The 21,404-nt window shown below is 50.7% G+C and overlaps 2 protein-coding genes across 2 annotated transcripts in view; both read right to left on the reverse strand.

The window, feature by feature from the left end:
• Positions 1-6,755, reverse strand: part of Ppp1r37 (protein phosphatase 1 regulatory subunit 37) — a 31,124-nt gene extending 24,369 nt beyond the window's left edge. The window contains exon 1 of the mRNA XM_021167975.2: positions 6,164-6,755. Coding sequence (XP_021023634.1) covers positions 6,164-6,377 — 214 coding nt within the window. The 5' untranslated portion in view covers positions 6,378-6,755. The remainder of the gene's footprint in view (positions 1-6,163) is intronic.
• A 2,412-nt stretch (positions 6,756-9,167) lies between these two features.
• Positions 9,168-17,905, reverse strand: Gemin7 (gem nuclear organelle associated protein 7). Its single transcript, XM_021168304.2, has 2 exons — positions 17,800-17,905; positions 9,168-9,908 (listed from the first exon to the last, which is right to left on the reverse strand). Exon 2 carries the CDS (start codon positions 9,898-9,900, stop codon positions 9,511-9,513), a length of 390 nt encoding a protein of 129 aa, XP_021023963.1. The 5' UTR covers positions 9,901-9,908; positions 17,800-17,905; the 3' UTR covers positions 9,168-9,510.
• Between the last annotated feature and the right edge of the window lie 3,499 nt (positions 17,906-21,404).

Below are 21,404 nucleotides of genomic sequence, written 5' to 3' on the forward strand. Positions count from 1 at the left end.
AAAAAAAAAAAAAAAAAGGCCCTCACAGGAGGCTTGGGTGGGCTACACTGGAGATCAAGAGTGAGCTAACAGAAGAGGTGGGTAGGCCTCTGAGAGCCTGGGGTGGGGTGGAGTGAGTGGGCACCAGGTACCTCACAGGTATAACAATAACTAGCAATGGCTCAGATCAAAGGCAATGCTGGCTGACTTGAGGAGGCAGCTTGTAAAAGAAGTACTACCATAGCATGCAGGAGACCTGGGTTCAATAAAAACTACAAACTACCAGGCATGGTGGCCTCTACACAGAGCCCTGGAGGATGAAGCAGAACTATCACAGTACTGCACACCTTTAGTCTCAGCACTAAACAGAGAGAAGCAGAAGGATCTCCAAGTTTGAGGCCTGCCTGGCCTATATAGAATTGCTAGGCAAAGCTACAGAAAAATCTCTTCGCCGGCGGTGGTGGTGCATGCCTGAAATTCCAGCACTCAAGAGGCAGAGGCAGGTAGGTGGATCTGTGAGTTCGAGGCCATCCTGGTCTACACAATGAGTTCCAGGACAGCCAGGGCTACACAGAGAAACTCTGTCTCCAAAAACAAAAACCAACCAAACAAAAAAGCCAAAATTGTCTAGCTACATATACATCAAACACACACACACACACACACACACACACACACACACACACACACCCCTCCCCAGCCCCCAGCTCCATTTTCTCAGGTGTTTCTGCAGTCTTGCTCAGCCTCACCTGTGGCCTCCCTGGCCTTTTAATTCTGTTCTGTATACTACATTCTAGCTGATTCTAGCACTAGTCCCCACATACCTGAAGCTGGGCCACACCAGGCTAGCTCCTAGAACTTATCAGACCCCGTGCCTGCCCTCAACTTCTCACCATAGGCCTCAGCACTGAGCCTAGGTGCTTACTGGTCACTCTGGGATCTCCTGCCATCTTCTCCCTCTTCAACTAGCACCTAAATGCCACTGAGTTACCTGTGCAGCAAGACTACACAGCAGCACTACAAAAGTGTGTCCTAAGGGAAGAGGGTGCGGAGAAGCAGCTAGCAAAAGGTAGAAGGGTAGCCCAGCCCTCTTGGGACTTTGAAGCTACCTAGAAGTCAGTTTCCTCGTGAGTGTCCAAGGTCAAGGCCTTTACTGTTTCTTATTCCTGTTACTGCCCTGCAAGACTACACATGCTACCTAGAGTGACACAGCTTGCCTTTGGTCCTGCAGACAGTACCAGGACTACAAGTATAGGCTCTAGGAGCAGGCCACCTGGTTCTCAGTCCCAGCCCAGCCCTCCCTGGCAGTGTGACAAAGGCAGGGGAGTCACTTCACTTCTACCCTTAGTCCTCACGGCCGGAGTGATGACTGTGCAGAGGGGTGGCCATGGGACTCAGGTAAGGTTAGCCCCTGTGGGTACGTGGTGATGGAGAGCAGGGACATGTGAGCACTAAGGTCAGCAGCCCGGCCCTATGCTCTACTGCAGAAGTTAGCTGCCATCACCTGAGTTCTTGGGGTCACCTGTGTCAGCATGTCAGCATTCCCCTCACTGAGCACATAGAGGCCAGCCAAGGTCACCCTGTAGCCTGCAGTCTGCTCAGAAGGGCCTGAGCACAGGAGACAGCCAGGAAGGGCTGTGCAAAACCAAGCCCCTGAGGCCTGCAATTGGTCCAGTCCAGGCCTATGGCTCCCAGATCTTAAGCCTTTTGGAGCAATGCCCTCGAGGCACTATCAGCTCAGGGACTGTGCCCAGTGCCAGCTCTGAGTGCCTTTGAGTATTGCCAACACCTGCCAGGCACCTTGGAGGAAGCACCCTGTCCTGGCACAAACTGGACCAACTGCCCCAGAACTCCCTCCAAATGCCACCACAGGCTCTCAGACCTACAACAACCTCACTCCTTCCACATTTGTACTCAGAGCCAGCCTGGAGTCAGAGCAGTGACTGGTTCCCCTCTCAAGTGGGGCTAGCACACAAACACACATCAAGAACTAAAGGTTAAAGAGACTGGGCACCCAGGTCCATGGGCCAGAGAGCGGCAAGCAAGCATAAAGTGTGTGAGCAGGCAGCAACTGGCCCAAAGTCTTCAGTGCACTGTGGACAGAACAGCAATGTCCCCAGTCTGAAACCCGGTACCTTGCAAACCTGTCATGTTGGTGCCCCTCACATCTTCAGCTCAATGTACTCAGAGAGGCTGGGCAATTTGCCCTCAGGCAAGGCTGGGCCTGGAGGTTTAGACCGGTGCCCAAAGTAAGGCCCTCACTCATCTAGAGGAACAAGCCTGGGGGGGGGGGGTGTCGAAGGCAAATGCTGGGGGAAGTGTACAAGGGGACACGCTGCATGCAGATGTGGGACGAAGGGGCAGAAGCAGATGCACTGTGGCTCCTGTGCTGCACTCCACACTGCACCCCACCATCCCACAGCTGCATTACCCAGACAGAGGCCATGCCCTGTCTACTGCCCAGCTCTTGTCACAGCCCTCCTAGACCCAAGAGATGTGCTTTTACCTGTCAAACCAGTTCCCGGAGTACAGAGCAGAGCCAGGGAGAACAAACAGTATGAGACAGTATGGCTGTCCTCCTCATGGCCCTGCCCTCACCACCTCTTCCCTGACTCCAGGTGGCTAGGAATGGTCACATGTTGGAACTTCACAAGAAATCTCCTGGTGGGCAGCCCAGGACTCTGAGTGAGAGCTGGCCACATGCCACTGGCAGGCTGCAGGGTGGGGAACAGCAGGGAGGACAGGCAGGATCATTGGTGTCATGTGCTTAGATCACAAGTCTCTCTCACAAGCCTGCCTTGCAAAGCCCAGAATCCAGCAGTGCCTGGAGAGGCTAGCTGAGCACGTTCTTGTGGTCTGGTCTGAAAGGGTTCCTGCTTCCTGGAAAGAACTAGGGTCCAAGGGCTGCCTCTCATCAGGGGAGCACTGGCCAGCTCCCTCTCCCAGTACCCACATGCCCAATGTGCTCTTCCACTCACGACTTCCACCACCACCCTATTCCCCAACTGTCACTTTCCGCCTGCACACCTGCCTCCAGCTCCCCAGATATGGCATCCTAGCCTCTCTGGCCCTGCTTTATAGACACACAGCCAGGACACCCCCCACCCCCCAAGCACTTCCCTCTCAGGCTGGTCACACTGCTACAAAACTCCAGGTGGGGCTGAGAAAGTCAGCCCCCATTCCTGCTGGGGGCACCAAAGAGGAAATAGAAAACAGATCACCAATGGCCCTGGTTTTATAAAGAAATGGATGGATCCTTAGATCAGCTCACTTCAAGGGGCCTCCAACACCAGGCTCCTGCAAGGCCTGAGGGGGTTCTGGCCCTCAGATAGGCACCTAAAACACCAGATACCCCAGTCCGCACTGCTACCCTGAGTGAGGCTGAGTGGGAGCCAGTACTGGTAGAACCAGCCCCTCAGAGCTGCTCCCCTACCCCATGTTTTCTTTACTTCCCCACACCTGCAGGCCAGGCCCAGTCAGCCTTCCATCAGTCTCCCTGAGAAGGATGGAGCTGAAACAATTCAGACCCTCCAAAGACCGCCTCTAGGGGCACTGTTTGGGGTCACTGTTCTTCCACAGGACCATGGCTTAAATTATATACCCCTATGCTATAGAGGGCCCACAGACCAACTGTGACACACTACCTGATTCAGGCTGGACCATCCTCAGAGACCCATCTCTCAACTGGGCTCTCGCCAATCTTCTGGGCCCATCTAGCTTCCCATCCCCAACAGCTCCCAGGCCATTGACAACCCTGCTGTCCTCCTGGGCACCTACCCCTAGATGCTAATAGCTTTGCAAATCTCTGTCCACGCTGACCACTTTCACAGTCCCTTCCCTAAGCTCATTCTCAGTAAGAAGTCATGGCTGGCTCTCTACTCCCTCCACCAAAAGGTGAGCAGTAGGTAGTCTCGGCTGTCACTCTGGAAAGCTAGGGGAATGACTGTCTCCCTGGCCTAGGAGTCACCATTAACTCTACCTGTCACCCTTAACAGCAGCAATCCAATTAGCTGCTTTCCAGGACAGGAATTTACAAGAGCCTCTTGTTTAAAGCTTACAACTCAGAAATTAGCACCTCCATTTGCAGACAGAGAAACCGGAGGCAGGAGGGGAGAAACCAGCTTTCTCAACAGCAAACCTTGCAGGTATGGTGGGTCATGTGTGTCATCCTAGAACTTTGATGCAGGAGGACTGTCAAGCATCAGAAAGCTGAGACTACACAAGTGTGGCAACATGGTAGAGTGCTTGCCTAGCAGTAAGGGAGCCCTGGACTCTATCCCCCACCCTGAATAAAATGAGTGTTAGGACATACCTATAATCCTATCATTCAGGAAAAGAAAGCAGGAAGGTCAGAAGTTCAAAGTCACCCTTAACTATACACAATCTGTGCTACATAAGACAATCGTGTTAAAAGAACAAAAACAAAAAACAAAACACCTTAAATTTAATTCAAAAATTAATAAAAGGCTCTGCCTTTTCAGAAAAACTGTGGGCCAGAAACTCTGACCCACTCTCCAGGTGCCCTGACCTCCAGCCCCACCATCTGACCATCACCCTGGATGGTCCTGACTTTGGCCCCATATAAAAAGCAAGCTCTTTCCAGGCTTCAATGCTGCCTTCATAATCATCATGGGTTTAGGAGAGCTCACCCTCACCAGGCACAGTTCATGTGTGATGTTGTCACTCAGTCTCTGGCAGACCCTAGACCACTGCTCCTGTCTGTCAGTCACTCTGGGGGAGGGTGGCTCTGAGGCTCAGGGGAGCCAGGCAACTTCTCAGTGGTTGCAAAAGACAGCAAGTGGGAAAGTCAGAATTTGATCCAGCTAGCCTTTCTTTTCCCTCTTTTCTTTCTTTCTATAGTGAAACAGGGCTTCCCCGTGCAGTTCAAGCCCCCCCTAGAATGTCTACTCTATGATCCAGCCTTAGCCTCTAAGCGCTGGGCTCACAGTTGCATACAGCCACACCAGGTTTCTTAACCACTTCTGAACGGCCACTCTGCTCCCCCTCTCCCCTTCCTGCTGCGATCTTGCCACAGGGACAACAGGCTGCTGCCAGGGCACAGTGGACTCTTCCTGTCCTCCGCACCATTTCCAAGAAGTTCAGAACCCAAAACAAACCACCCGGCCCTGGCAGGCTCCCCAAGCCAAGTCTAAATTAACTTTGGTCTCTTTGATAATTACTAGTCAAACTGGCATTTATGGCGGGCTCCCAGTGTATCATTTCCTGCAACCAAGTCCCCCCACCGCACCCCACCCGCGCCCACATACATCAAAGCTACCAGCTGCCCACTCTGCTGCCCACAGCCTGGCAGTAGTGTCTGTCTGTTCCTGGACAAGCAAGTTAGCTTCTATAGAACACGGCCAGTAGGTGACCTCACTTCACAGGCTCCACCCAAGCAAAACACAATTCAGCTCAGAAATGGGATTAGCCTGTGTCCATCTCCCCAGCAACCTTTTCCCTTTCAAAGCCATCAAAGCCAATGCACTCCTCCAAGTGCCCGTCCAGTTCCACCTCCCCACCAACTTTCTCCAACAGGCCTAGATCTTAGATCTTCCCATCTCCCAACATGTAAGTCACCTTCTGTTGAGTAGGGAATACTGCCGAGTCCTTCCCCAGGTAAACCCTGGTAAAAGCGGGCTCCGCGTTCTGCTGCCGAACCTTACTGCGGAATTCCTCGCACACAGGCAAACTGGCCACCTCGTCCTCTGCTTTACTACCTGCTGCCTCTGACCCTCCTTTCCCAGTCGAAGGGTTTACAAACTTCTGTACACAGTCTGGGTTTATTTCCATCCTCGTTTCAGCCAAAAGAGCAATGGCCATAGCCGGCTACCCTTTGCCTCCTGGTTTACAGACCAGCTGCTTCGCTCTCACCACCCCGTGGACTCAGGCACTTACCTTTTCCCCAATACTATGGCCAGGTTCTCTTCATCTATCCCTGAGTGTACCATGAACTCAAAGGCTGGCTGCCAGCCTCCCAAACTCCCAAACAAGGTTAGGGTTTGAAAACCCAGTCCTGTGGACCTTTTCAGCTCTCCCGCCAACCCCTCTCTGTCTCCAGCTCTACCCTAGGTACCGTTGAAATCACCAATAAGTACCATTTACCGCGGGCTATCTCCGTGGGGGTCGGCCCTATGGCCGTCCCACCCGCCTCTAGGCTCTCCCCCGCAACCCTCGCCAAAGCTACCGTGTCTCCAGGGGTCTTTGGGCTCCACCGCTCCAGACACGATGTCCTCGTCAGACGGGAACGTGACACGCTTAGCAGCAGCCTTAAGGCGGCCATCGGCCGGGGGCGAGGCCCCAGGAGGAGACTCAGCTTCGGCAGGGGCCTCCTCGGCCTCCGCGTCCGCGTCGGCGTCCGCGCCCGGCCCGGGCGGAGCCTCCTGCGGCGGGATCTCCATCGCCGCCGCCGCCTCCTCCTCCTCACGGGGGCCCCGGGGACATGCCCCGGGCCCCGGACTCGTCTCTCCGGGTCCTCCCGCCGTTCCGGGGCATGGGCTTCGCCGCTGCCTCAAGCGCCGCCTCCGTCTGCTCCGTTCGTCGTCGTCGTCGCCGGCGCCGGGAGCCCCAACGCGCCTCCGCGGAGCTCCGCGAGTACCTGCTCTTCCGCAGCCACACTTTCGCTACAAGCCGAAGGGCCCGCTGCGTACCGAGAAAAGCATAGCACCGACTCAAGCTTTTGCTCTGAAAAAAACCGTGTCGAGGACGACACGAAGACCGGAACAAAGAGCAGTAGGCTCCGCGGAAAAAAGAAACGTGAGCGGCGAATCTGCAGAGCCAAACTGCAGCACACAGAGGCGGGGCCTATGAACGCTGTCTCCCGGAGCGCCGCGCATGCGCGAGTTCCAGCCGCCCCCCGCCCCCCACAAGCTGAGCTGTCAACACTCAGGCTCCCGCACATTCGTCACAAGCCCAAGTAATTCGGGAAAGGATTCAATACAAATCCTATCACCGCGGCCTGCGAGAGGGCTGTCAGGGGCTAAAGCCGTTTGAGTTCGTAAAAATGGAAGAATCGCCTCCACAAAATTGTCCTCTGATTTCTACACACGCGTCTACAAGAAATGAGTAACTTAAGATATAAAATAAGGATCAGATATTAATTTAAAAACCACCTGCTGAACATGGTAGTGACTCGCCTGTGAACCGAGCCTTAGAGAGGCTGAAGGAGGTTGCGAATTCGAGGCTAGGCTGGATTACATAGGGAGCCTCAGACAAGCAGGTGCTACAGCAGGAGACCCTGGCGGGGCTAAGCCAAGTACTGGGAGCAGGGTAAAGTGATGGAGGTGCTGAGAGCTGAGAGCCATGAGAGCTGAGCTGAATATCGGATGAGTACGTACAGGTGACAGAAGCGACAGAAGAGCACACTTTAGCACAATTTTCGTCAAATTTTTATCAAATGTAAATTACAATATTAGACGAGTCTGCTGGGTATTCATGAACCTGTTATAAAAACAAAACAAAACAAAAACTGGGAGCAGGAATTCCAAAGGCTCGGGATGAACCAGCTGACCAAACCTGAGCGAGCCTAAGCCACACCTCCAAGGGGTTGATTCCAAAGCTCAGGATTCATCTGGGCACTTTCGCTTTCCCTTCTCAGCTCATTAAAGACGGACCCATTGGCTCAAGGACTGAAACCACAGAACGGGATTTGAGGAGGGTCGAGCACAGCATTGCCAAGTAGAGAAGAGCTAGGCTGGGACTGGAGGGAGGCTCCAGTGTGAACTGATAACTGAGACCACTGCTAAGGGTAGCTGCTTCCCTCTTCACAGTTGGGGGTTAGCACACTTTGGAGACTGAGAAGTACCAAAAGCCCCTATAATTAATGCAAACCGTCAGTTACATTCTGAACTTCAACTAAAAGGCATTAAGTGGGCTTTTTTTTTGGGGGGGGGGTTGTTTGTTTTTACTGGTTCTCATGTAATCCAGACTGCCTGCTGACTTGCTATGTAGAAAAGACAGGCTTTATCTCTGGCTCCTCCTGCCTCTACACCCCCTTCCTCACACCAAATGCTGGGATTACAGACTTGGGTCACTGTGCTTAGCTAGGAACTCCTTCCAGATATCATGTACTGAAAGATTTCTAGTGACAAGGGACTGAAACAGGGGACACAGACTCCCTCACTAGACGGCTAGAGCAAACTGAGGAAGGATAGATAAAACTTCAACGCTAACCACCAACCTCCACCACCACCACTTCCGGTCCCCTCCGTGGGAAGACAAACCTGCAGGTGACTGCAGTGGACCACATCACCGAGAGGGAACCTTGTAACCTAGTGTAAGCCAAGGCCCTGTCTAGGCCCTTTCTAGTAAAAAGCCATCCTTGCCCACCTCAGGTCAATTTCTTATGCAGAGATGAATGTCAGCCATTTGGGGAGGATGCCAGGAACAGTGCAAGCCCTATACTTTTATCTGGACGCCTCAGCATCATGGCTTAGATAAGCCCCACAAGTTTTAGCCTGAGATAGCTACACTACTAACTTTTAAAGACTACAGCAGAGGGTGGAAGACAGCTCAGCTACTCCGTTCCAGAGGGCCTGAATTCTGCTCTCAGCACCCACAGTTCACAAACACCTGTAACCCTAGCTCTGCCGACTGCCTATCTTCTGGTCTCCGGGTGCACGCACACTCCCGTGGCACACATACGTTAACACCTACATTTAAAAATTTAAAAACAAAGAAATGTTAAACATGGTACCACTCTCCATGGGATACAACTAAAGAAAAAAGCAGAAAAGCCAAGTATGGTGGCCTGACCTGTAAGTAATCCAGCACTCGGGTGGCTGAGGCAGGAGGATTGTGAATTCCAAGCCTTCCTGGGCTATGCAGCCAGGTCCTGTCTTTTAGAAAAGGTTGGGGTGTGGTGAAAAGATGGCTCAGCCCATTAAGTGCACTGGCTGCTCTTGCAGTGCACCCACTAACAATTCCCAGCACCCACATGGTGGCCCACAACTACCTCTTACTAGTTTCATTGGACCTGGTGCCCTCTTCTGGCCTCAGCCATCACTGCATGCATGTGGTATGGACACCCATGTAAGCAAACCACCCAAATATATAAAATAATAATTGAAAAGGAAAGCCAGAGCCAGATTTCTCTAGATGATGATTTCTTTGGCAGGGGGGTGGATGGAGAAACAGCTTGAGAGGCTCAACTTCCCAAGCTCTTTGCGCGCGCACTCACACACACACACACCTCAGCCTGCAAGGCCAAGCCTCAGGAATTTATTTCTGTAACATTCAGTATGTGAAGCAGAACATTCCTTCCAACAAGAGAGATCTAGAATGTCTGTGGTTGCAGTCCCCCACTGCGGCACAGCCTGGCCTTGAGTTTATGATCTTCCCACCTCTTCAGAGCCAGGGTTATCAGCATCCTGCACCAGGCGGTATCTGGTTTGGAGTTCCTCTGAGTTCAAAGCCAGAGTTTGTTGGAGATTGCTTTGGAAGTCCAGGAAGGCGCTGAGAACTCTATGTTCCAGGAATAGTCAGAGGCCTGGGCTACTGTGGCAATGCCCACAAGGAAAACAGCAGCAGACAGTTTTACAGCTTGAAGGAATAGGAAATTATGTCACTACATCGAAGCAGGGCCTCGGCCTGTACACCTATGGGAGTCTGCAGTTGGGAAACGTAGAAGTTGGCTACATCCAGGTCTGTGGCTCCAAACTGGGCGGTCACATGCACACCTTCGTGCAGCGTGAAACTCACAGGGTGCCCCACCATGGCTAGGAGGCTGCGGAGGTAGCGCTCCCGCAGAGTGGCTCGGGCCCGCTGTTCCTGTGACTCTGGGGGATCTTGAATATGACCTTCTCCGACTTCTGGTCTCAGGATGGTCCTACGTCCATCAGAGGCAAAGCCTCTGCTGAAACCATCCGGGCCCCGAGGGAGGCGCAGCACTGGCACCGGCACAGGAATGGTCAGTGGGCTCTGCATGGCTCTGGCTTTGGGAAGAAGGTGAAAGAGTTAAAGCCACACAGCTTAGGGAGAGAATAAGCCCGCCCTTTGCCTTCGCCTCTAGACTATAGCTGTCCTGTCCAGATTGTGCGTCAATGTCAATCCCCGCAGCTCCACCCCAGGTAGGGAATGTTGTCTGTCTGTTGTTACATGGTTTTGGTCAGCTCAGGCTGACCCAGAACATACAGACACCCTGCCTTCTAAATGCTGTACAGGACTGCGACACCATGTGGGGCTCTTTTGCCTTCTGTTGTTTTGTGAGAGATAATCCTTAGCTCAGATGGACCTTGAACTCTGTATAGACGCTGACCTGGCATTTCTGACTGGCCTACCTCCTACCAGGTGCCATGACGACAGGTTTGCTTTGCCACCTCTGTAGGGATGGAAGCCAGGGCCTCCTGCATGGTAGGCACACTAACTGCATCCCCAGCCCCCTTTGTGTCTACTTTGATCATAGCTTTACTATGGTTCCAGGGTAACTGTCAGAAGAATATTCCCAGTCCCTCTCAAATACAGCCTAGTCTCACTCACTCAGTCAGCGTCCTGACAGCTAGATCCAGTGCCCGTTATACATTGCAATTACTTTGTGAAAACAAGAGACCCTGTCAGGAAATTTTAAGAGTTTGCAGTACTGGGTTGTAGAGATGGCTCAGCTGTTAAGAGCACTGACTGTTCTTTCAGAGGTCCTGAGTTCAATTCCCAGCAACCACATGGTGGCTCACAACCATCTGTAATGGGATCTGATGCCCTCTTCTGGTGTGTCTGAAGACAGTTACCATGTACTCATATACATAAAATAAATCTTTAAAAAAAAAAAAAAGAGTTTGCAGTACCTTGGGCTTTTTGTTTTCAAATGCATTTATTTGTGTGTCAGTGTCATGGTACACATGTAGAGTCAAAAGTCAGAGGACAGCTTGCAGGGGCCAGTTCTCTCTTCTCACTGTATGACCGGGGATAGGGCCATATGAAGGCTGTCAGCTCAGTGGTGAGAACCTTGAGACTTTACTCACAGAACCATCTTGCTCCCTAACCTTTTTGGGGGGTAGGGATAGAGAAGAGCATGGGAAATCACTATATAGCCTACACCGTCTCAGAAGCTACCATCCTGTCTGCCTTAGCCTTCCTAAGTCCTGTGATCTCAGGCCATCTGCATTGCTCTAAGTTCCCTCCTAATGGTCAAGTGTGGTGATGCAGTCTCATAATCCTGGCACTAGGGATGCCAAGGCAAGAGGATTGACTTCAAGGCCAACCAGGTCTAGATAGGGCATCAGCATCCCTTTTTGTCCCTTCTTGTGTTCAGCCACCACCATCACATGCCTGGACTGTCTCGGTCATCTCCCCACTGGGTTCCTAAATCCATCCTCCCTATGGGGAATCATTTTTTCATTTTTTCTTTCTCCCCACCTTCTCCCTTTCTCTGAAACAGAATCTTACTGTATAGCCCTGGAACTCACTATTTAGATGAGGCTGACCACAATATGCCTGCTGCTGCCTCCCTACAGTGGGGATTAAAGGTGTAAACCGTCAAGCTTGGTTTGTTGTTTGTGTATATGAATGTACGTGTGTGAGTTGCCATGCTCACTCCTGGGCATAAAAGCCGGAGGACATCAGGTATCCTACTCCAGCCCCGTGTTTCCCCCACAGGCTGTAAACTGGATACCGCTACATCTAAATCCTGGATCAGTGAAGACCTCAGCGGGTCTCGGAACTTGCTGCCAAGCCTGGCAACCTGACTTCAATCCTTAGAACCCACAGAGTCCAAGGAGAGAACAGAGTCCAAAACTTGTCCTCTGACCTCCAGATGCACACAGTGACGTGCACCCACACCCGCACCCACACATTAAAAACAAACAAACAGCTGGGCAGTGGTGGCACACACCTTTAATCGCAGCACTTGGAAGGCAGAGGCAGGTGTATTTTTGAGTTCAAGGCCAGCCTGGTCTACAGAGTGAGTTCCAGGACAGCCAAGGCTATACAGAGAAACCCTGTCTCAAAAAAAAAAAAAAATCATAAACACACTAAATCCCAGAGTGACCTCTGTTTAGGACCGTTCCCTGGGGTCTTCCCTCAAATGGAGTCCTCATAGTGGTAGTTATATGACCTTGTCACCCTCTGACCTCATCTCCCCTCCCCTCTCTACCTTTAGAGTAACTAGTATTCCTGAGGTAGAGCAAACACAGCCCTGCCACAGGACCATTGCACTCACTTCACTACCTTTCCCTGGAGACATGGGGGAAGCCAAGCTCACTTTCTCCCTCACTTCACTGATCCATCATCATTTCTGTTCCCATTTTCTTTTCTTTCTTTCTTTTTTTTGAGACAGGGTTTCTCTGTGTAGCCCTGGCTCTCCTGGAGCTCACTCTCTACAGACCAGGCTGGCCTCAAACTCAGAAATCTGCCTGCCTCTGCCTCCCGAGTGCTGGGATTAAAGGAGTGCGCCACCACGCCCCGCTCTGTTCCCATTTTCAAACCACTATTTCTGAGAAGGGGTCTCAGATAGCCCAGTCTGACCTGAAGCTCACTGTGTAGCTCAGGCTAGTCTTGAATTTCTGACCCTCCTTCTGCCACCTCCCCAATACTGGGATACCAGGCTGTTTTATATGTACTGGAAATCAAATCCAAGATTTCATACATGCCCGGCCAGCACTTGACCAAAGCCGGATATGGTGCTGCATGATTTTAAACCTAGTTTTCTAGATGCAGAGACAGGCAGATCCCTGAGTTTGAGGTCAGCCTGGTCTATAGAGTGAATTCCTGTCTTGAAAAACAAAACAAGGGGCTGGAGAGATGGCTTAGCGGTTAAGAGCACTGACTGCTCTTCCAAATGTACTGAGTTCAAATCCCAGCAACCACATGATGGCTCACAACCGTCCAAAACGAGATCTGACTCTCTCTTCCCGAGTGTCTGAAGACAGCTACAGTGTACTTACATACAATGAATAAATAAATCTTAAAAAAAAAAAGAAAAACAAAACAAAAAAACAAAGAAACAATGCAGAGGGAATTCTATACTGTCAAAGCCCACACCCCCATGAGGTCTTGTCACATTGCTTGGCTTGGGGCTGGGCTTGAACTCCTGGGTTCAGGCGATCCTTTTGCTTCGGGCTTTGGCCCTGCACCTTATTCTATCTGTCCTTTATAGCAGTGTGTGCTCCTGATGGGATGCTTCCCCAGCCCAGGAAAAACAAGGTTCACTCAGGAAATGCAGGCTTTCAGCAGTTGTGCAGACACCAGTACCTGTGCTGTAGACAAGGCTGGCCTGGGACTTGCCCCTTAGGCTTAATGTTGGGTCTGTGTGCATGGCTACCTTTGGTTTCTACTGGCCTCTTGGTACAATCAAAGAGTCAGCAGTGAGGGAGTAGAGATATGGCTCAGCACTTAAGGGCACTTGGGAAAGCAGATTCGATTTCTAGGACCTACATGATGGCTCACAACCATCTACATGTAATTACTACATGTAATTCTAGCTTCAGGGGATCCAATGCCCTCTTCTGGACTCCTTGGGCGCCAGGCACTCACATGGTACACATGAATGCAAAACATCCATTCACATTTGAAATGTTGCAAAAGAAAAGTGAAGGTTCAGCAATGGGATTGGAATGCAGCTCACCTACATCTTGTAGATGCTCTCCTAGCAAGTAGGAGGCCCTGGGTTTGAACACCAGCACTTCATAAAACTAGGTGTGACGGTACACACCTGTAAGCACAGGCAGGAGGATCAGAAAGTTCAAGGTCATTCTTGGCCACACAGACAGCTTGAGGCCAGCCTGAGCTACATGAGGGGAGGGAGATGACTCAGAGGGAAAGAGTGCTGGCCGCTGAGTTAGGTAGTTGAGACCCTATGGGGAAGGATAGAACCAACTCCTGAAAGTTATCTTCCTTCATACCACACAAATAAATAAATGTAACTAAAATTCGAGGCCCGGGTCCTGCCTGGTCTACAGAGCAGCCAGGGCTACACAACAAACCCTGGGGGAGGGGAGATGAGGAGGACCAGCCCAGGTAAGAATGTGATTTGAGGTATACGTGATTCTAGCACATTGACTTGAAGCCTAGGCTGGCTTCTCCCTGGTGATCCTCCTACCTCAGTGGAATGCTGGAATTCCAAGAAAGCTCTGAAATTCCATGGAAGTTCCACCTCATCTAGCCTTGTCTTTATCCTTTCTCTGCCATCCCAAGTACAGGCACCTGCACAGCAGACCTGCTGGACTACCTTGAGATTACAGCCCAGCAGGGAATACAGGAGCAGTTATCCGGACAGGTCTGGAGAGAAAGGCGAGAGGAGAGTCGAAAAGCGGGAGGAGTAACATATGACAGTGGTTTCCAGAAGGGCTTAGGAACAGTTCCAGGTCAGTCACACCACAGTGCAGTCCTGGATGAAATAAACTGAGCCATGGCAGAGAACACACCTACAGGGAGGTTTAGGCATGAAGACTGAAGCTTGAGGTCTGTCTGGTAGACTTCCAGGCATGGCAATAGGTTAGAGTGAGGAGGCTGAGCAGCTAACATGGGGCCTCATCACCCAGGACTTGAGTTGTCTCCACTCTGAGAGATGTTGGTGCCCACACACTGCTCATGAGCTATCCATCCCCAGGAACCTCGTGCTTACTGTCCAGAGCATAGACTTGTGGGGATGAGGGAGGGACCGGGAGTCAGAGGTCCCTGCATCCCCTGGTTGTGCTGGCCCCTGTGAGAGGATTAGTGCTGTGTAGGGCATGCAGAGCACTCAACAAGCTATACAGGTCGAATAAGAAGTCTTCAAGGCCTTGCAACACATGGGGAAGACTAAGCCTATGGGGACTAAAGGCTGTGTGTGTGTGTGTGTGTCTGTGTGTATGAGTGTAGTGTAAAGACAATCTAGAGCCACTAGCAGCTAGGACCACACCCATAGCCCCTCACAGGTGGATGCTAGGCAAGTACTCTACATCCTGAAGCCTTATTTATTTACTTATTTATGAGACAGTGTCTCATGTAACACCAGGTGGCCTAAAATGTTTGATCCTGGGCTGGTGAGATGGCTCAGTGGGTAAGAGCACCCGACTGCTCTTCCGAAGGTCCAGAGTTCAAATTCCAGCAACCACATGGTGGCTCACAACCATCTTTAACGAGATCTGGCGCCCTCTTCTGGGGTGTCTGAAGACAGCTACAGTGTACTTACATAAAATAAATAAATAAATCTTAAAAAAAAAAAAATGTTTGATCCTCCACTGGCAATGGTGGCACACACACCTTTAACCTCAGCATTGTGGAGGCAGAGGCAGGCAGATCCCTGTGAGTTCGAGGCCAGCCTGCTCTACAGAGTGAGTTCCAGGACAACAAGTGCTATACAGAGAAACCCTGTCTCGAAAAACCAAAACAAAAAATAAAATAAAATAATAAATTTATCTGCCCACTGTCACTCCAACTCATGCCCCAAGTCTGCCTTCCAACTCAGGTTAATACTTGAACATTTTAAGAAAAGTGTCTTAAGCTGGAGAGATGACTCAGAGGTTAAGCACACTGACTGCTCTTGAGAGGTCCTGAGTTCAATTCCCAGCAACCACATGGTGGATCACAACCATCTGTAATGGGATCCGATGCCCTCTTCTGGCCTGCAGGTATACATGCTGTATTATACATAATAAAATAAATCTTAAGAAAGAAAGAAAAAATAAATATTAAGAAAGAAAGAAAGAAAGAAAGAAAGAAAGAAAGAAAGAAAGAAAGAAAGAAAAGCATAGCATCCTAATAGCAAGGGCTATTACTTAAGGAAGGGCAGATGGGAACAAAGCCAATAGTCAGAAAACCTCCTTAGATCCCCAAACAGAATCACATGGAGGACCAGTGAGGAGCCTTGTTTGCTCCAATAGAGAAAAAAAAATTCTCTCTCTCTCTCTCTCTCTCTCTCTCTCTCTCTCTCTCTCTCGGGGTGTGGCAGTTCACACCTAGAACCCTGGTCGTCTAGAGGCTGAGGCTCAAGAGTTTCACATTTTAGTCTAGCCTGAGCCATGAGGCTCTAATTAAAGAAGATTTAATCATACCTAGAACCCCCATTTGCTGGAATGGACCTGAGGCTAGATCTCACTTTGCTGGGTCCAGGATGGCAGGTGTCAGAAAAAGGCAGCTAACTGTGAGCATTGGAACAGGTGTTTTCTCCTGGTCTTTCCTGCTAACACAACTGGGCCCTGGACTGTCTGGGGACAAGGTGGGAAGATTTAAGAAAACAAAAACTGATTTATGTTGGGTTTGGTGATGCACGCCCTTAAGCCCAGAGCTTGGGAAACAGAGACAGGTGGGGTCTCTTGAGTTCAAAGCCAGCTGGTCTACAGAGTGAGTTCTAGGACAGCCAGGGCTGCAGAGAAACCCTGCTGAAAAAAACAACAAAGATTTGAGAAAAGTCAGGAAGAATGTGTCCTAGATGGCAAGGACAGCTAAAATTACCCTCTTCCCAGTCATCCTGACCTCAGTTTCTGACCCAGAGATTACAGTCTAAACCCATACATCCCAATGCCTGGCTAAGCAGCCTGCTAGCCTGAAGCAGGTAAGGATACCTTTGGTCACAGGGCCACCGTTGGTGCCTCAGGGAGAGTGGGGTGAGGCATGGGGAGATGGAGACAGCAGGCCAGACTTTGAAGGGAAGCTAGCCAGTTCTGGTGTGGTGAAAGTGGCTCTGGCAGGCCTTGCGCTTCTCCCCTATCCCCTCCACCTAGATAAAATGTGTTTGGTTCCATTCCTAAAGCTAGCCACCAAGGTCTACTCCCTTATTTGGATACTTCCTCCTGAGGCTGAATACCAAGATAGAGTTATCACAGTATTGAAGTCCAGCAACCAAAAGCCCCCTTTGGCCCACCTAATTAACACACTTATTTAAAATTAAACACCTCACCCTAACACAGGGTTTCTTCTTGTGTCTTTATAAACTGCCATTTTTCTATGGGCCAAGTCTGTCTCCTCTTTATCCATCGGCAGTCCTTTGTTCCTCTGGGATACTCCTCCTCCTTCTCCCTTGTTCCCTTCCCCATCTCCCTCATTCTCTATCTCCTGTCTTTGTCTCGAATTCCCTGTTCTCTGTCCTTCTGGGGTGAATGAATCTCCTTTGTGCTGAGCACTTGTCCTGGAGGTTCTGAGCAGACACTTTTCCTTTCAGTCTTAGCTACACAGAGAGCTCTACAGCAGCCTGAACTACATAGGGAGAGGTGTGGGGTTTATAGGGGTGGGAGAGGCTGGAGAAGTAGCTCAATCGGTAGAGTGCTTGTACCGAAAGTAGGAAATAGACATCCTTCACCAGTTTAACATAAACTGCTGGTGGCAGTTCGTACAGGCCTCTAATCTCAGCCCTTGGTAGGTGAAGGCGCCTCCAAAGTTACCCAGGGCCAGTTCAAGGCCAGCCTGGGGCTACTGTTCTGCCTGATAATCTCAGGGGAAAACAAAACAAAACCCAGACAACAAGAAGAAAGTTAAAGAGGAATGGGTCAGTTTGGAGACCATTAGGTCCACCTTGAGTTACCAGGATGAGAAACTGGCTGGGCTTCCAGGCTAGCAGACAGAGCCAATTTCTCCATTCACTTTGTAAAGTAACAGTCCGCAGTCCTCTGGCCTCCTATGCAAATTCGCTAAATGGGGCCACACCTGAGCGTAAGCAGCCCGAGGGCAGGATCTGTTCCCTCCGCAGCTCCCGTGGGCGGGCAGGTCAGTTTCCTTTTAATTCCTCCTGGCCTCCTAGCGTCCTGCTTTTCAAATTCTAAGAATGTCCATCCGCTCCGGGGCAGCCACCTCCCACCCCGCCAGCCCCTCCCTGCGTCAGAGTACAGTCTCTCTCCAGGCCGTCCCTTCCCCAAAGCTCCAATGCCACCCGGGGCGGCTGACGGGGAAGACGTCCCACGACCACAGCGAACTCACCAAGGCCTGTCCCTGCAGGTGCTGCTCCTACACCGGCGCGCCGCCGCCGCCGCCGCCACCTCCGCCGCCCAGAGCCCTGCAGGCGCCGAGCCCCGACCGCCTAGTTTCCGCCCGCGCAACCTCAGCAGAGGTCCGGATGGGCATCGAGTCCGGAGCTCCTGAGTTCCCCCCCACCCCGCCCCGCGCCTCCACTTTTCCCCACATGTTCATCGGCCGCTCCGGGGTTACGCGACCAGGGCTGGTCTCTGCCATCCTGTGGGTTAGGGACATTTAAGATGCCCACTTTGGCGAGCACGAGACAGAGGTTCAGAAAGTTGGGCATGGTGGCGCCCTCGGGAGGTGAGACAAGAGAATAGTCAAAGTTCAAGCGAGGCCTGACAACCTGTGAAAAGGGGCTTGGGAGCGGGGCGGGGCGGAGTGGGGGAAGGAAAGAAGAAAGAGTAGTGGCTCACACCTGTAATCTCAGCTCTTGGCAGCCGGAGGCAGGAAGATCCGGATCAATTAGAGATAGAATAAGAGAGAGAAAGGGGTCGGGGGCGAGGGAGGGACGCAGAACGCGGAGGAGGGGAAAAAGAAGCAGAAGCAAGAGGTTTCCTATCAGCCGCTTTGGAGGCACACCTGTATTCCACCCCTCCCCATCTCCGCCTCTAGGTACCAGGAAAGGGGTTTACAGAATGCTGCCCCTGGGATGTACCCAGCCCACTTTGCAACCTTCCTTTAAAAATGGAAAAACTAAACCGGGCGTGTTGGCGCACGCCTTTAATCCCAGCACTCGGGAGGCAGAGGCAGGCGGATTTCTGAGCTCGAGGCCAGCCTGGTCTACAAAGTGAGTTCCAGGATAGCCAGGGATACACAGAGAAACCCTGTCTCGAACACCCCNCCNCCNCCACCAAAAAAAAAAAAAAAGGAAAAACTGAGGCCCTGCATAAGGGCATGTGATCTCAGCCCCGGCACAATGGATTGCATTCCCACAGAGTTCACTTAGGCAGAAAGAGGAATGCAGCTTCCCCTTACTGCCTTGCACACAGCTGCTGTGCAAATATCCGTGGAAAAGAGTGCCCTGCTATTGAATCATGAAAGTATGGGTGCTGGTGCCTGCCTGTCTTGGCTACCAGGAAGGCCAAGTGGTCTAACCAGGCTTAGTCCCATCTCACTGAAAGAGTAGGGGCTCTGTTTCGGAATGGGACGCCCCATTTTAAGACACTCTCTTAAAACCTACATTCTTTTTTTTAATATATATTTTTTATTACGTATTTTCCTCAATAATATTTCCAATGCTGTCCCAAAAATCCCCCATACCCTCCCCACCAAAAACCTACATTCTTAAAACCTACAGATGGCTCAGCAGGTAAGAGCAACCACATGGTGGCTCACCCTTTTTTTTTTTTTTGTTTTTCGAGACAGGGTTTCTCTGTATAGCCCTGGCTGTCCTGGAACTCACTCTGTAGACCAAGCTGGCCTCGAACTCAGAAATCCGCCTGCCTCTGCCTCCCAAGTGCTGGGATTAAAGGCGTGCGCCACCACGCCCGGCATGGAGGCTCACCCTTAATGAGATCTGATGTCCTCTTCTGGCAGCATTTGAAGACAGCTACAGTGTACTTATTTATAATAATAAATAAATCTTTTTAAAAAACCTACATTTTTCAACTCTTTCGAGTTGAGGAAACAAAATAACCTACAAGTTAGCATATAAAGGGACTGGGGACATGACTCAGTTTGGCTTGCCTAGCATAACAAAATGCACAAGTAAAATGGCTAAAATTATACCTAATTATAAATTAAAATTATACCTAATACTTGGTGAAGCTGGAGCAAGAGGCTCTATAAGGCATAGCTAGCCTGTGCTACAAGGTATAGCCCTGTCGCCAAAGACAATGGATAAAGGATGGAGCTGGGCATATAGCTCAATAATAGAACACTTGGCTCAGATGTTCGAGGCTCTATGTTCTGGTCCTCCACATCCCCAAAAGAGGACACAAGAAGGGCAATGGGTATAATGATAGTAAGATAAGAAAGGCTTAAAATTCAGTGATTAAACCAACTGTGTGCAGAGGGAGGACCACTAGAGCCAGCCGAGGAGACAGAAATGAGGGAAGGAAGGGAAGGAAAATACCAGGCAAGATGGTGTACACCTTTAATCCCAGCACTTGGGAGGCAGAGGCAGATGGAACTCATGAGTTCCATGCCAGTGTGGGTGGTCTACGTGGTCCCAGGACAGCCATGGCGACATAGAGAGACCCTGTCTCAAACAAGCAAACAATAAACCTTAACCCCTACACAGAGAGAGAGAGAGAGAGAGGAAAAAGGAAAAAATGAAAGAAAGGAGGAGGGACAGGTGGGCTCAGTGGGTTAAAGAGCTTTCTGCTAAACCTAAGGACATAAGTTCAGTTCCCTAGACCCACATGGAAGAAGGAGAGACACTCCTCCTGATTATTGTCCTCTGACCTCTACTTGCATGCTGTAGCATATGCGAACACACACACTAAATAAATGCAAAAAATATGTTTTAAGTAGATTAATAAGTGAATTGATTACTGATTTTAAAAAGTACATTTTAAAAACCACCTTTGGATCAGGCTTGGTGGCACATGTCTTTAATTCCAGCAGAGGCAGGCAGATCTCTTTACTTTAAGGCCAGCCTGTTCCACAGAACAAGTTCCAGGACAGCCAGGGCTATCCAGAGAAACCCTGTGTCAAAAACAAAGGTGCTCTGGGTCCAGCCTCTACTAAGGCTTTCAAGGCTTCGAGGGAATTGGGAACATATGGAGGTCATAGGGAGTAATTTGCAAGGCCTTCAGCAGGGTGTGGCTACTTTAGATATGCTGGCCAGGGAGGCCCTGGGCCCTCCGGAGGACAATTGAGTCCGTGCCTGAATAACAATATGAAGAACTTCAGAGCTGGCCTTGGAATTCACTGGGCTGCCTGAAGACACCTGGGGCCGGACACACAAGGGCCCTAAATGTATCAGAGCTTGTGGTGGGTGGGTGGGGGAGGACATTCAGCAAACACTCCTACTGTGATGTGGTGGGTGCCAGGAAGAAAAGAGAACTCAGAAAGGATTGAGGGTGGGGCAGGGTGATGATGCCACTTCAAACCGTGCACCCGAGAGAATTCTTATCTGAGGAAGTTGGGGGTGGGGGGGAGCAGAGAGCGGCAGAGAGGACAGCTGGCCCTTTGGTTTCAACTCGTAGCCTAGGATTCGGAAGAAAATCCTTCTGTTTTGTCTCAAACCTTCCCAGGCCCCGGTACCAGGAACACCAACTAACCTCAGGTAGCCAAAGGACCGTCTGGATGTGACCCTACCCCAAGTCCCTGTCTTGTAATCTCAGGATGCATAGGCTCCTTCCTGGCTTTTCTCGGTTCCCTCAAAAACCTCAGGTCTTCATATTTATTTACTTATTGAGACAAGATCTCCCCAGATAATATCCTGGTTGTCCTGGGACTCATTATATAGACCAGGCTGATCTCAGGAACTCTTGGGTAATCCTCCTGCCTCTGATTCCAACATAAAGTACTGGGATTACAGTGTGTACCACCCCCCTCCACCCCCCCAAAGGCTCTTTTTTCATAATTTTGTTTGTTTGGTTTTGGGTTTTTTTTGGGGG

This window comes from Mus caroli, chromosome 7, assembly GCF_900094665.2.
Source record: "Mus caroli chromosome 7, CAROLI_EIJ_v1.1, whole genome shotgun sequence".
Classification (NCBI taxonomy): domain Eukaryota; kingdom Metazoa; phylum Chordata; class Mammalia; order Rodentia; family Muridae; genus Mus; species Mus caroli.